The sequence below is a fragment of the Gymnoscopelus braueri genome (assembly GCF_963280865.1).
Source record: "Gymnoscopelus braueri genome assembly, chromosome: 13".
In the NCBI taxonomy this organism is placed as follows: Eukaryota; Metazoa; Chordata; class Actinopteri; order Myctophiformes; family Myctophidae; genus Gymnoscopelus; species Gymnoscopelus braueri.
Genome location: NC_137615.1, coordinates 28,974,459 through 28,988,893, shown reverse-complemented (window position 1 = coordinate 28,988,893; position 14,435 = coordinate 28,974,459). Strand labels below are relative to the sequence as shown.

Below are 14,435 nucleotides of genomic sequence, written 5' to 3'. Positions count from 1 at the left end.
GGAGAACGATTGAGGGAAATGGAGGAAGAAGGACTGAGAGAGAGAGAAATTATGGAAGAGAGGGTAGGATAATTGGAAGGTAAGAGTGAAAAAGGGATGGCGGATGGAGGATAGAGAGAGAGAGAGAGGACAATAAGAGAACAATTAAATGCAAGGAAGAATGTGAGAAAAATCAAATCAAACAGAATGAGAGGAGGAGATGGAAGACGACAGTCAGAAGAATGAAGGAGACAGATAGAGAGGTATTTAACCCCTACTGTCCCTATTCTGGGGGCAAACATTAACCCATTAAGACCTGAGGGCCGATTCTACGAATGTCTTCTAAATCCGAACAGTATTCTGAAAAAAACAATACGTTTCTATATCAGTGGTTCTCAAACTTTTTCATGTCAAGGACCCCCAAAATTATATGTATTTGGCCGCCGACCCCCATCTCAAAATATTTTGTTCCAGGGACCCCCAGAAGCAAAGATTTGAGTTAAAAATGTTCGCTTTTAAAACAATATATATTCAAAGATTTGCACACATTTTCATAATTTTTCAAAAATAGCAGATCTACAAGCTCGTAGCGCGGCACTCCGCTATGAGCTTGTATATCTGCTATTTTTGAATAGCCAAAGTGTAAAATAATGCTTTTTAGCTCAAATGAAAAAGTGACACAGATGCGTTCCAGATCTTAATGGGTTAAGCGGAAATCGCATTGCAACGCGTTGTGAGCTCTATAATAGGAGGTAGACCTAGTATAGAGCCCTGGGGGACCTATGTCAACTAAAAAGCATATAGAGTCTAGTGGTTGGAAGAGAAGCGGTGCTGTAATAGTGCTAGTTCTATACCGACAGAGCTTTATAACTCCTACACAGTCAAATCTGGGGTGCTATTTTAGGCCTGAGAGTGTAGAAATGGGTCAGTGTTTACGCTACATATATCAGTGTGTGTATCCTCCGTTGAAACAAACAACAGACGTCGGCGTCAACACCGTGGCTCACACACTGCTCCAGCTGATGAAGGTGTTTAAGGCTGAACGAATCCGATGTCGCTTCGCGGACCGCCTAAAAATCCTCATTAGCTTGCTTTGAAGAATGGGATGGATGCTGCCCTGGAGTGCTAGGTAGCAAGCAGGCTGCCTAGCAATTGCTGCTCTGCTGCCATGTGATACACGTTCAAAGAATGGTTACAGTTTTTTTCAAGGTGAACTGGAACTCTGCCTCAAACTGCTGCGCGTTGTGGACCGACATCATTCCTTCCGCCGACTCGTGGAAGGAATGATGTATCTAGTTATCTGTCATTAAGCTAGTCAAGTGTGATTACCTCACTGGAGAGCTTTCTTGAACATGAGAGCAGAAGTTCTCCTCTACTCAGTGTCTTTCTTAGATCAGATATTGACCAGATATTGACCTACCTAAGTGATTATCCAGGACTGGCAGCAAAAGGATTTTCCTCTTTCCTAAAGTCTTAACCTGGTTTCCCACGACAGGGCCAAACTAGAAAGGCCCAGGGTGAATTCATTATTTATGTCTCTCAATTCCTCTCTATCTAGAGTAATTTTTCTCCCCACTATTGGCATATTCTCCAAACAGCCTCCAGGGATGTTATAATGAACAGCTGTGGTAAAAGTTTGAAGTAAACGGAAAGTGCTCTCGATCCCATGTGAACGTTTTGGTAGATTTGGGTTCTTAGCCCTGGAAAAAGCCCCCACGAGGCCCTCGCTGTGGAAAAACGAGAGCCCAGACCCCGGTGACAGCCATGCCCCCTTGTCTTCTTTCCCGTATAGAGCTCAGAGGCTGTTGTCCAATGGCTGAGTGACTTTCAGCTGCAGGTCTACGCTCCAAACTTCACGGGCGCTGGCTATGACTTGCCCACCATTAGCAGAATGACCCCGGAGGTAAGGCACTGGATAAACCTGACCCCCCCCCCCCCCCCAAAGACCCCAACTTTAACCCCATTCAATCCGGGAACACATACTATGTCATTTTAGATTTTGTTTGTTTGTTGCTATAACCATTGTTTTATACTTTGGGCTATTCAAAAATAGCAGATCTACAAGCTCATGTAGATCTGCTTGTAGATCTGCAATTTTTGAAAAACCTTGAACATTTGTGCAAATCTTTGAATATGCATTGTTTTAAAGCGAACATTTGTAACTCAAATCTTTGCTTCTGGAGGTCTCTGGAACAAAATTCAAAAGATTCAAAGATTTGCACACATTTTCACGATTTTTCCAAAAATAGCAGATCTACGAGCTCTCTCTGCTATTTTTGAATATAGCCAAAGAAATCTAAAAATGACAGAGATGCGTTCCCGGATCGAATGGGTCAAAGAACACACCAGAGAGGTCACAGGGGGCACCTCCAAGGACCACAATGCCAGAGCTCATTGTGCTGTCCTTGATGCTTTTCCAAGATGCATGTGACAGCCTTGTGTTTTGATGATTGTCAGACTCCTAGCCCCCCCCCCCCCTCCTCCGATGACTACCTACCCCAACTGTGCTGGCTTCATGTCCTCTCACCTCTGGTATTGACCCATGTCACACTGGTCCCTGTCACCTGATAAAACCTCCTCCACCTCCTGCACTGATCTGCTGGGACCTGGTCTTATCAATCACACATCACCACTCTCAGACAACACTGTAGCTGTGTGGATGTATACCTTCATCTTCAGAAAGGGACAATCGTGAGACCTTTCTTTGCATGTGTTTGCATTTTTGCACGAACAGTCGAACGGTGTGGGTATCTGAATAATACAGTTCACACAGGACAGTAGAGAGGTTATGGCTAAAGCAGTGGTGGGAAATAAGTACATATACTTATTAGTACTGTACTTAAGTATACTTTTGAGGTATTTGTTCTTTACTTGAGCATTTGCAATTTCCAATACTTTTACTTCCACTCCACTACATCTCAGAGACAAATATTATACTTTTACTCCACTACAATTATGTGAACTCTTTAGTTACTAGTTACTTTGTAGATTGATTATTATTAGAAAACATACATTACCCACTTCAGCTGCGACGCATTGTGAGCTTGTAGTTCTGCTATTTTCAAAAGAAGACATTTTATACTTTTGAAAACCTGTGAAATGGGACATTCTGCATAATGAGTACTTTCTACTTTTGGTACATTTTGATAACAGTACTTTTGTACTTTTACTCAAGTGCATTTTGAATTCCGGACTTTTACTTGTGACAGAGTACTTCTACATTGCAGTATTGATACTTTTACTTAAGTATAAAACATGTGAGTACTTTTTCCACCACTGGGCTAAAGTGTGTCCCCTCAACGGCCAAAGACAATGCATGCGGTGGATCATCACAGCAACGGCTATCGACAAAGCATAGTACCCTACCTTTTTCTCTAAGAGCGATGGGTGATTTACATGCAACAGTAATTACTAGTGATGTGCGGGTCGGGTTTTTTCATGACCCGCCCGCCCCAACCCGCGACGGAACGCGACCCGCCTCAACCCGCCCCGCGAACCCATATATAAATCTATGGCTCAACCCGCCCCGCGACCCGCGGTGGGAATATATATATATATTATATAGCGCTCTTTTAAGTACCCAAAGTCCCTTTAAATGTCTACAGTAGCACAACATTGTCATGGGCTGAATAAACAAGCATGTTGGTCAAAATAGTTTTTTTTTTTTTTTTTTTTGTGGAGAGCGGCTGACCCGCTCACCCTCAGCCCGCATAATTTTCTCTGAAATCCTGACTCGACCTACCCGCGCCGCGGGTTGACCCGCGGGTCCCGCGGGTTACGGGTCGACCCGCTCATCACTAGTAATTACAATCAATATTATACAAGGAGGTTCCTGTCCTTTACCTATCGCTTACACCTGTCCATCACTGTGTTCCGTCACTTTACCGACCATAACTGCTGTCAAAAACTAAACGCGGGTCAAATTGTAAATAAATTCACTTCTATTCCGACCCATTTTCTCAAACCTCAACCCAGTACACCTGAATCTATAAATACATCCTGCAGTCCACAACTGGCAACATCGACGTACCATGTTCTAGGGAAATAGAACAACTGTAAAAAAAAAATCCTCTAGCCTCTTATAATAACTTATAAATCCTAAATAAGTCACAGACATACTGTTGCTGCTGTGCAGGCTTAAGGGTCTGAATTTTGACAACCAACAAATTGCATGATTTCAATCAATTCATCAAGCAATTAAAGTTTTTAACAGTGCAAAATTACAACAAATTGTCTCAAGACACTTCAACCCATTAAGACCGGAAGAAGCATCTGTGTCATTTTTAGATCTGAGCTGAAAAGCATTATTTTACACTTTGGCTATTCAAAAATAGCAGATCTACAAGCTCACAGCGCGGCACCGAGTATGAGTATGAGTACGAATAGATCTGCTATTTTGAGAAATCGTGACATTTTTAGCAAATCTTTGAATATATATATTTTTTCAAGCAAACATTTGTAACTCAAATCTTTGCTCCTGGAGATTCTACTAGGTCTAGGTCTTCTAAATCCTAACAGTTTAAAAAATATATATATGTTTCTATATCAGTGGTTCTCAAACTTTCACGTCAAGGACCCCCAAAATGATATGTATTTGGCCACGGACCCCCATCTCAAAATGTGTTGTTCCAGGGACCCTCCAGATGCAAATATATGAGTTCAAAATGTTCGCTTTAAATATATATATAAATATTCAAAGATTTGCACACATTTTCATGATTTTTCAAAAGATTTGCAGATCTACAAGCTCATAGCGCTATGAGCTTGCATATCTGCAATTTGTTTTATAGACAAAGAAATCTTAAAATGACACAGAATGCGTTCCCGGTCTTAATGGGTTAAAAATAGAGCAGGTCAAGAACAATACTCTACAGTCTACAGAGACCCAACGATTCCCCCATGAGCAATCGCTTGGCGACGGCGGCAAAGAAAAACTACCCACTGACGGGAAGAAACCTGGAGCAGAACCCATAGCTCTGGGTGGGCAGCCATCTGCCTCCACCGGTTGGGTTTAGAGAGAGGGAGACACAAATATGCACAGCAACAATAATAACAATAACAGCTGTAATAACACTCAGTGGTGGACAAAGTGCTAAAATGTGTTACATAAGTAAAAGTATCAATACTGAATGTAGAAATACTGTGAAATAATGTTACAAGTAAAAGTCTGGAATTTAAATTTTACTTTAAAAGTGCAAAAGTATTGGTATCAAAATGTACTTAAAGTACCAAAAGTAGAAAGTATCCATTATGCAGAATGTCCCGTTTCACACGTTTTCAAGTGTATAAAATGTATTTAAAAAAAAAGTAAAATGGCACATCTGCAAGCTCACAATGCATCGCATTGCGATAAATTGTCAGCTTGTAGATCGGCTATTTTCAAATGGCTGAAATGTATATAGGGCTGAAGTGGTTACTGTATGTTTTGTAATAGTCATCAAAATCTACAAAGTAACTAGTAACTAAAGTGTTCAAATAATTGTAGTCGAGTAAAAGTACAATATTTGCCTCTGAGATGTAGTGGAGTAGAAGTAAAATGATGGAAATTGGAAATACTCGAGTAAAGTACAAATACCTCAAAATTGTGCTTAAGTACAGTACTTGAGTACATGTACTTAGTTACTTCTCAACACTGACATTATTCAAGGTACCTTTTGCAACTGATGCGGATGCAGCGAGCACGTATGATAACCCATTCCAACTCTCTCAGTATGCAACATCAACGGCACTGGCTGCCTTGTTTTCACTTGTTTTGAATGTGTTTTCAACACCCACCTTGTTTCCCCATGCGTCTGCATTCCATCATCAGTCACGTGACTCGGACTACCCCTGAACTTTAAAACGGGTCACCCCAGTGACGCCAGTATGTGACCACTTAGAAGTGAGAGTGTTGGCTTGTGTGTTGGCAAGTGTTCTTGTGTGTGTGTGTGTGTGTGTGTGTGTGTGTGTGTGTGTGTGTGTGTGTGTGTGTGTGTGTTTGTAAAAGTGTGTGTTTGTGTGTCCACCAGGGCTTCTGATAACCCTAACGACGATCTCAATTTTCACAAACTAAAAGCTAGTTTTTTGTTTTATACAATCTGTATTAACCCATTAAGACCTGAAGCCGATTCTACAAATGTCTTCTAAATCCCAACAGTTTTCTGGGGTGCTCAAACTTTTTCATGCCCCCAAACTTGTATGTATTGTATACAAGTTGTATACAAGTTTCAGCGGCCATGTATTTGGCCGTTGACCCCCATCTCAAAACATTTTGTTCCAGGGACCACCAGACGCAAAGATTGGAGTTAAAAATGTTCGCTTTAAAACAATATATTCAAAGATTTGCACACATTTTCACGATTTTTCAAAAATAGCAGATCTACAAGCTCCTAGCGCTAGGAGCTTGTATATCTGCTATTTTTGAATAGCCAAAGTATAAAATAATGCTTTTTAGCTCAAATCAAGAAGTGACACAGATGCGTTCCAGGTCTTAAAGGGTTAATTCTGTAATGAAGGAGCTCCAATTTCTTAATCAATGAACGTATATATGCAAGCTTAATGTGAGTGTGTGATGATGAGAACACATAAACACAGACTGGCTACCAGGGGAAAGTGCTACATGATCTAGCTCAGTGGTTCTCAACCTTTTCAGACCGCGACCCCCCCAAAATAATCATATGTGAACTGGGGACCCCCCCACCGGGATAAGCACTTGGAATTGTAGGAGTTGAGCAGAGCATGTGAGCGGAGCGGAGCGCGAGCGGAGCGACGCGATTTTGACGTGAGCGCGGAGCTGGTTTATAAAAAGGTTGGAGCGCTACTCAGAGCGAGGACCGCCTGCCGCTCCAAGCCGCCCCGGCGGGGGCCACGCACCGAATGTTTGAGCATGCCCGGTCGCACGGACTCAGAGACACACAGACATCCAGCAGTGCACAGCGCACCGAGATTTCATTAGAATTTCTACTTTCTTTTTCTTTTCTTTCTTTTACTGTTGAGCGACCCGGTTTAAGCGGAGCATGGAGCGAGAGGTGCGCAAATCAACGTGAGCGACGGGGAGCGGAGCGCGGGGGGAGTCAACGTGAGCGAATAGCAAGCGTGAAACCAGCCCCCTGGAGCGCCGAGCGGCATTTCCACCCGCTCCGCTCCGCTCACATGCTCTGGAGTTGAGGCATTACATTTAGTTTGACTTGGTTCCACAGATAAATATTGTGAAAGTAGCAGATCTACAAGGCGTTGGGAGCTTGTAGATCGGCTATTTTCACAATTATTGCCTAAATATTATTTGACTATTTGGCCAATGTTTGACCAGTTTTTATAGTATAGATTGTTGAGTCTTTTTTCTTTTCCTTCTTTATTTATTTTTATTTATTTTCTATATTAAATTTTTTTTAGGTTATAAAAAGGTCTTAAAAGTCCTTAAATGGTCACTTCACTGTCATCTGCAGGGACCCCGCCAAAATCATGTGGGGGTCCTGACCCACAGGTTGAGAACCATTCTAGCTGAGCAGAATGATTCTATTACTGACTGCTGACATGCATCCTCTCCCTACTTTACACCAGCTCTCCTTTCCTTTCTGCCATCAAACCACCGCACACTCTTTTCTGTTGCAAGTTGTCTTTCTTTCTTTCTTTCTTTCTGTGTGTGTGTGTGTGTGTGTGTATATGTACACATAATATGCATCCTCTGGAGTCCAAAGAAGTTGGGCAGATTTTGTGGATGGAAGTATGATGTCTGTGTGTCAGTATCTGACTTTGTAGTTGTATCTCATGGGTGTGTGTGTGTGTGTGTGTGTGTGTGTGTGTGTGTGTGTGTGTGCGTGTGCGTGTGCGTGTGCGTGTGTGCGTGTGCGTGTGTGTGTGTGTGTGTGTGTGTAGGATCTCACAGCCATTGGGGTGACCAAGCCAGGCCACAGGAAGAAGATGAGCAACGAGATCAACAAGCTGAGTGTTACTGAATGGTTGCCAGACCAGAAACCTGTGAGTGGAACCACACACACACACACACACACACACACACACACACACGTACACGCACGCACGCACGCACGCACGCACGCACGCACGCACGCACGCACGCACGCACGCACGCACGCACGCACGCACGCACGCACGCACGCACGCACGCACGCACGCACACACAGTCAGTTCAGCAGCACTTGTATTTGTACAACCGTTTAGCAGTGCCCCATAGGGCTTTCACCAGTCGACTAGTATAACCACTAGTCGACCTTGTTGGTACTAGTCGAATAGTTGATATTGTTTTAATGCCATTACTATTATTATTATCCTCCTGCCTTTATTTTGATCAAAAGGGGGTCAAAAGTATGCCCAATAATAGCCTATTATTGGGCAATAACCCCCTTTTGAGGATCCTTGGAGACGCTGCTCTGCTGCTGTGCTGCTGTGCCAGAAGCGCTTCCCTTAAAACGGCATAAAAATAAAGGCAGGAGGATAATAATAATAGTAAAAAATATATATTTTTATATTTTAACATTGCTAGTCGACTACCACTGGGTGAAATTAGTCGACCAGTAAAAATATCTAGTCGTGAAAGCCCTAGTGCCCCATCAAACAGGACCAGTTTGCTTTTATTACAGTACCTACAGTACCAATTTTGTAGATGCCGATTGTAAATATAACTCGGCAACCTCATCACCATGGAATCTTCTGCTTTCAAAGCTAATTGTTACAGAGAATTGTTCGTTTTAAAACTGATAGTTCTGGTCCTTTATTGTGATTGGCTGAGCCACGTTTGAAGCCGTTGTAAAATGCTCTATAAACACACACCTGTGCTGTGACCACATTTCATCACTGCAGCAAACAAATGGTTTCAAAATCAGATTCTGATTCTTTTATTTACAAACTTGTAGTGAAAAAAAAAAAAAGTTTTAATTGTATGGATATTGGATATGTCTATGATTTTCATGGTGCCAAATTTGATAACTGTTTTATAAAAGCAATAAACCACGAGGTCTTCATGGTGTAAAGTCATTTTAGTACAGCTAAGGTGGTTTTAGGCTCTCTGGGAATCGGTTTATATAGGTTTTTATGATTTATTAATGCAAACTCATTCATGGATGGTGGCTACAGACACACATGGGTATAATAAATCACACCAGTCCCATTAGGAAACTCATAATATTATCTCTTAACCCATTTAGACCTGTTAAAACTATACGTCTTTTTACCTTTCAACCCGAGAAACCATCTGTGTAACCTTAGTCGTTGCTATACTGCATATAAAGCAACATTAAAAAATTTTCAGAAAACTTAGGGTTAGGATTTAGAAGGCGTTTTCAGAATCGGCCTAAATGTCTAAATGGGTTCATGGTTTATTGAGCATCATTGTACGGAAATTGGATACGTGATAGCCGCCAACACTGCTGGCATCGTTCTGCTAATGTTTGGCTGTGATATACCGGACCTATCCCTGATCTCCCGCTGAAAGCTTCCTGTAGCCAAAAACCCCAACGTGGAGAGCACCTGCACGGGCATAGGCACGGTAATAGAGGTCTGGTTTCTCTCCTTAACTGAATTGCGAATTGTGGCATAACTCCAGAAGGACATGCCTTCGGAGACGTCACTCTCCATGAACAGATCCCTGCGGTCACGGACATTACGCAAGCATAGAGGTCTTCTAATAGAGCCAGATCTGTTGTCGACATCTGATAACTGTCAAAGCTCTTGTTTAAATAGGTGACTGATTAAGCATCTAACCTATAACATTGTGTTACATTATTTGTATTTGCTCGATATTGATTGCTTATAATTATGTCAACAGTTATAAATTGCAAACCATTTGGAAATATGTTTATGTTGGGGATATATGATCCAGTTGTTATATGACGGTAGAGCGGTAGAGCGGCCGGATGGTAACCGCAAAGGTTCCCAGTTCGATCCCCGGCTCCCCCAGAGTTAGTGTCGAAGTGTCCTTGAGCGAGACGCTGAACCCCTAATTGCTCCCGATTAGCAGGTTGGTGCCTTGCATGGTTTCCTCCGCCATCGGTGGATGAATGTGTGGGTTAATGTAATGCACAATCATTGTAAAGCGTTTTGGATAAAAGCGCTATATAAATGCACCATTTACCATTATTTACCATGACAAAATTAAATAGTTTGTCATAGGTTACATAATTTTTACCCCATTAAAACAGGGAAAGCATGTCATTTTAGATTTTTGCGTTAGCTATTCAAAAATAGCCTGAATTAGTTTGCAGGTGTCACTCCATTAAGTGTCTCCCTAATGCTCACAAAGGCCATAGTTTTTATTCAAAGGTTTGTCTCAGCAGAATGTCTTTCTATGACTGGCCTAATTTCTGTCTTCCCATCTCTGTCGTCCCCTTAGGCCAGCCTGGGAGAGTGGCTGTCTGCCATTGGTTTAAGTCAGTACCACCAGGTGCTGGTGACGAATGGTTATGAGAACATTGACTTCATCACAGACATCACCTGGGAGGACCTGCAGGAGATAGGCATCACCAAACTGGGTGAGACAGACACCTACAGTATTAGCCCACTGAGAGCCCACTACTATCTGTCGCTTACTCTGTGTGTGTGCGTGTGCGTGTGCGCGCGTGTGCGTGTGTACGTCTGTGTCTCCTCTCTAAGATGTTAAAGGGATAGTTCACCCCCAAAATGACTTTTTTTCTATCGATCAGTCACCCCATGGAAAAAGAATGTTGTCGCAAACCAATCATTTGATGACCGGCAGCGGTTCCGGTAGGAGACATAAAGAGTCTCCTTTGTGTCTCCTATCGGAACCGCTGCCTACCAGCTGGTCATCAAATTATTGGCTTAGGAATGCGACAAAAACTAAAAAATATCCATGAATTCAAGTCTCCATGGGGTGACGATAGAAAAAAGATTTGTTTTGGGTGAACTATCCCTTTGATGTTGCCCCCACATGTGACTAAAAGCACTGTCATTCTCTACATTCTGTATATAATGGGAATTGATTGATTGATAGTTGATTATGATGTGTGGATGCGTAGGCCACCAGAAGAAGCTGATGCTAGCAGTGAAGCGTCTGGCTGAGATGCAGCGCGGCACAGACGGACGGGGCTCCCCCAGGAAGAAGCCTCCACCAATCACACAACAGCAGGACGTTATGTCCATGGACAGCCCGCCGCACGACGGTGAGACCACGCTGCCATTAGCGTAGCTAAATACATATTTGAAAAGACAGCAATTTGAAATGTAATTATAGGATGATGTTATTATTTAAAATATGCTTTTAATGATGGAATGAAATTAGATCTGTCTGCAGTAATGGACTCACAGTATGCCCTCCATGGAATAAATAGGCTCTGTGGAGAGCATGCATTATTATTTGCCCATCAGAAGCTCCTCTCACTCTATTGATAATGAATCTGTCTGTCTGTCTGTCTGTCTGTCTGTCTGTCTGTCTGTCTGTCTGTCTGTCTGTCTGTCTGTCTGTCTGTCTGTCTGTCTGTCTCTCTCTCTCTCTCTCTCCAGAGGTCATGTCTCCTAAGATGAACACTTTCCAGGACACTGAGTTGAGCACTGAGCCGCAGAGTGCCATGAACCAGCCGGGCCCAGAGGTGAAAGGTCAGCGAACCCGCAGCCTGAGCAAGGACCATGACGAGGTGATGACCGGCGGTGGTGGTGGTGGTGGTGGTGGTGGTGTTGGTGGGGGGGTAGGACCACCTCCCAAGAAGGAGGCACGGACCATGAGACAGCAGAGTAGCCAGGGCATCGCCGCCTCCCACCGCAGCAACGTCTCCTCTCAAGGCAAACTCCGCCACTCCCACTCCCAGCCGGCGCCTCCCTACACCCCGCCTCACACTCCCACCAAAGCCAGGGCCTCCTCTTCCTCCTCGGCCTCCTCGGTCCAGAGCGCGCCTTCGAGTTCTCCCCAGACCAAGCCCAAACCGCTCCCCCAGGTCGCGCAGGGCGAGAGGCCCCAGTCCCCGCGCTCGCACCCCCCGCAGTCCCCCACGCACCGCGGGGCGCCACCCACCCAGCTCTCTCAGACGCAGCCGCCGCCGCATCCCCAGCATCCCCAGCATCCCCAGCATCCCCAGCAACCCCAGCATCCTCAGCAACCCCAGCATCCTCAGCATCCCCAGCAACCCCAGCATCCCCAGCAACCCCAGCATCCCCAGCATCCCCAGCAACCCCAGCATCCTCAGCATCCCCAGCATCCCCAGCATCCCCAGCAACCCCAGCATCCCCAAAACCACCAACCCCACCAACCCCAGCATCCCCAGCATCCCCAACACCACCATCCACAGCAACCCCAGCCACAGGCAGTGGAGGTCAGGGAGAGCCCCCAGCCCCAAGGCCAGGTCGCTGTGCCTCTCCTCTGCCTTCCTCCAGAGGCTGAGCTGGAGGAGGGGGAGGAGGAGGGAGGCGGGGAGCATCCACAGCAGAAGCGCGCCCACAGCATGGACCGCCACGCCGCGTCCGACGGAGAGGGTGACGACAGAGTAGAGAGGCGGACGGGGGGCGGAGGAGGAGTAGGGGGGGCGGCCACGATGGTCAGGGGCCAGGGGTCAGCTGCGGCGGTCGGAGCAGGAGGAGGAGGGGGGAAGTACGCCACGGTGACGCACCGCGTCAGCCGCAGCCACTCGGTGCGCAACCAGGACAAGAACGTCAACCGCAGCCAATCGCAGTCCTTCGCCCTGCGGCAGAAGAAGAAAGGCCCGCCCCCTCCTCCTCCCAAGCGCTCCAGCTCGGCCATCTCCACCTCCACCTCCAACCTGACGGAGGCCAACGTGCACGCCAACGCGCTGGCCGCCGCCGCCGCCGCCGTCACCACCACAGGAGGGATGCTGGACGTGCCCTGCTACCACCAGCAGCGCCGCGCCAGCGACCTGGGCGTCTCCGTGGAGACGGGCGTGGTGGAAACGAGCAGCGTGGGGAGCGTGAGGAGCATCGCCGCCATGTTGGAGATGTCTTCCATAGGGGGCGGACCCAAGGGCATGGCCCTGCAGAGGAACTTCCTGCAGGTGACAAACGCACTACTGTGATTCAGTGGTTCTCAAAGTGGGGTCCGGGGACCCCCAGGGGTCCTTGACAACCTCAAGGACCCCTGGGGGTCCCCGGCAAAATTAGCTAATAGCATCAAAATCAGTGTAACCACTTCAACCCTATATTCTTCAATATAGGGTTGAAGCCCGGTCAAATACATATTTATTTGGGGTCCCTTGACATGAAAGCATTTGAGAACCACAACATTTTGCAGATACAGTTATTCACAAAATATAAAATTTGAACCATTGACCAGATGTGCCTTTATGACAGAGATGTCATATGTCATGGGGCGGCCATAGCTGAGTGGTTAGTGAGCCCGCCTAGGGAGCCAGAGGCCCTGGTTGCCCTGGGTACGATTCCAGGCCAGGTCAGCATATGTGTCGATGAAATGAAATTTGTCCCTGAGCAAGACTCTTAACCCCTAATTGCTCACAGGCCCTCATTGGAAACAAGACCGCAAGGACTTTCATGAACATCCTGTTAAAAGGAATTATCCTTATGTGTGCATTCACAAAATGTCAACTGTAATAATTTTCTTTCTTTTTATTGCTTTTTATTGCTTTCTAGTTATTGCTAAACTACTGCACCAGGTTACTTACTGTACTGTAACTGCGTTGCTCATTATAGCCATGATACATTAGTGCCACAATTGAGACAAAAAGTAGAGAAATATGTATTATCATTATTATGTATATTGAATATACCATAATGACTATACAGTATGTGTCACTATTAAAGTGTGTATTATTCTGTGTGATACACGGTAATGTACGTCCATATCTTCAATTTATTTTCCATATCTAACATATCCCTGTCTTATCTCCACATTCCTGTCTGTGTGTGCGTGTGCGTGTGCGTGTGCATGTGTGTTCCGCGTGCGTGCTGCCAGGTGGGTAAGCCCCGTGAAGCCATCGGTCTGGACGGTGAAGTGGTCAACAGGCGTCGGACCATCAGTGGTCCTGTCTCCGAGCTGGTCGCTGCCGCCCGGAGGGACCAGCCGTCGTTCTCCCCCTGCCTCTCCGTGGCCATAGCCGCGGCCGTCCAGCCCGACGCCACCTCCCCCCAAGCCACGCCCACCTCACCGCCGCCCTCCTCTTCCTCCGCCTCCTCCTCCTCCCCCCACCCGCCCTCCTCCCCCCATCCCGGGTCAGGGGGCAGCGGCAGCTCGTCAGAGAACCTGCCGTTCGCCGAGGAGGGCAGCCTGACCATCCGGCGCCAAGGGAGAGGACAGGTACATACCTATATATATGTCTGTCTGTCTGTCTGGCTGGCTTTCTGTCTGTCTGTCTGTCTGTCTGTCTACCTCACCTTCTGTCTACCTGACCTGTCTGTCTGTCTGTCTATCTATCTATTTGGGGTGTCACAATGTGTCGTGCCACAATATGTCGCGATTCTTTTACATTTATTTTTGCTGGTGAAAGTTGGTGTGTGATATGAAATCAAAGCAGTAACCAGTGAATTTTGAAAATGTATTAAAGAACTAA

At 45.7% G+C, this 14,435-nt stretch overlaps 2 protein-coding genes across 2 annotated transcripts in view; both read left to right on the top strand.

Annotated features, from left to right (window-relative positions):
• Nucleotides 1-14,435, top strand: part of caskin1 (CASK interacting protein 1) — a 143,714-nt gene that overhangs the window by 126,286 nt on the left and 2,993 nt on the right. Inside the window, exons 16-20 of the mRNA XM_080447227.1 lie at nucleotides 7,834-7,935; nucleotides 10,304-10,442; nucleotides 10,947-11,090; nucleotides 11,431-12,926; nucleotides 13,841-14,182. Coding sequence (XP_080303353.1) covers nucleotides 7,834-7,935; nucleotides 10,304-10,442; nucleotides 10,947-11,090; nucleotides 11,431-12,926; nucleotides 13,841-14,182 — 2,223 coding nt within the window. The remainder of the gene's footprint in view (nucleotides 1-7,833; nucleotides 7,936-10,303; nucleotides 10,443-10,946; nucleotides 11,091-11,430; nucleotides 12,927-13,840; nucleotides 14,183-14,435) is intronic.
• slc25a17 (solute carrier family 25 member 17) overlaps nucleotides 8,672-14,435 on the top strand; it is a 191,015-nt gene continuing 185,251 nt past the window's right edge. Inside the window, exon 1 of the mRNA XM_080447229.1 lies at nucleotides 8,672-8,681. The gene's annotated coding sequence lies outside the window, so the exon portion shown is untranslated. The remainder of the gene's footprint in view (nucleotides 8,682-14,435) is intronic.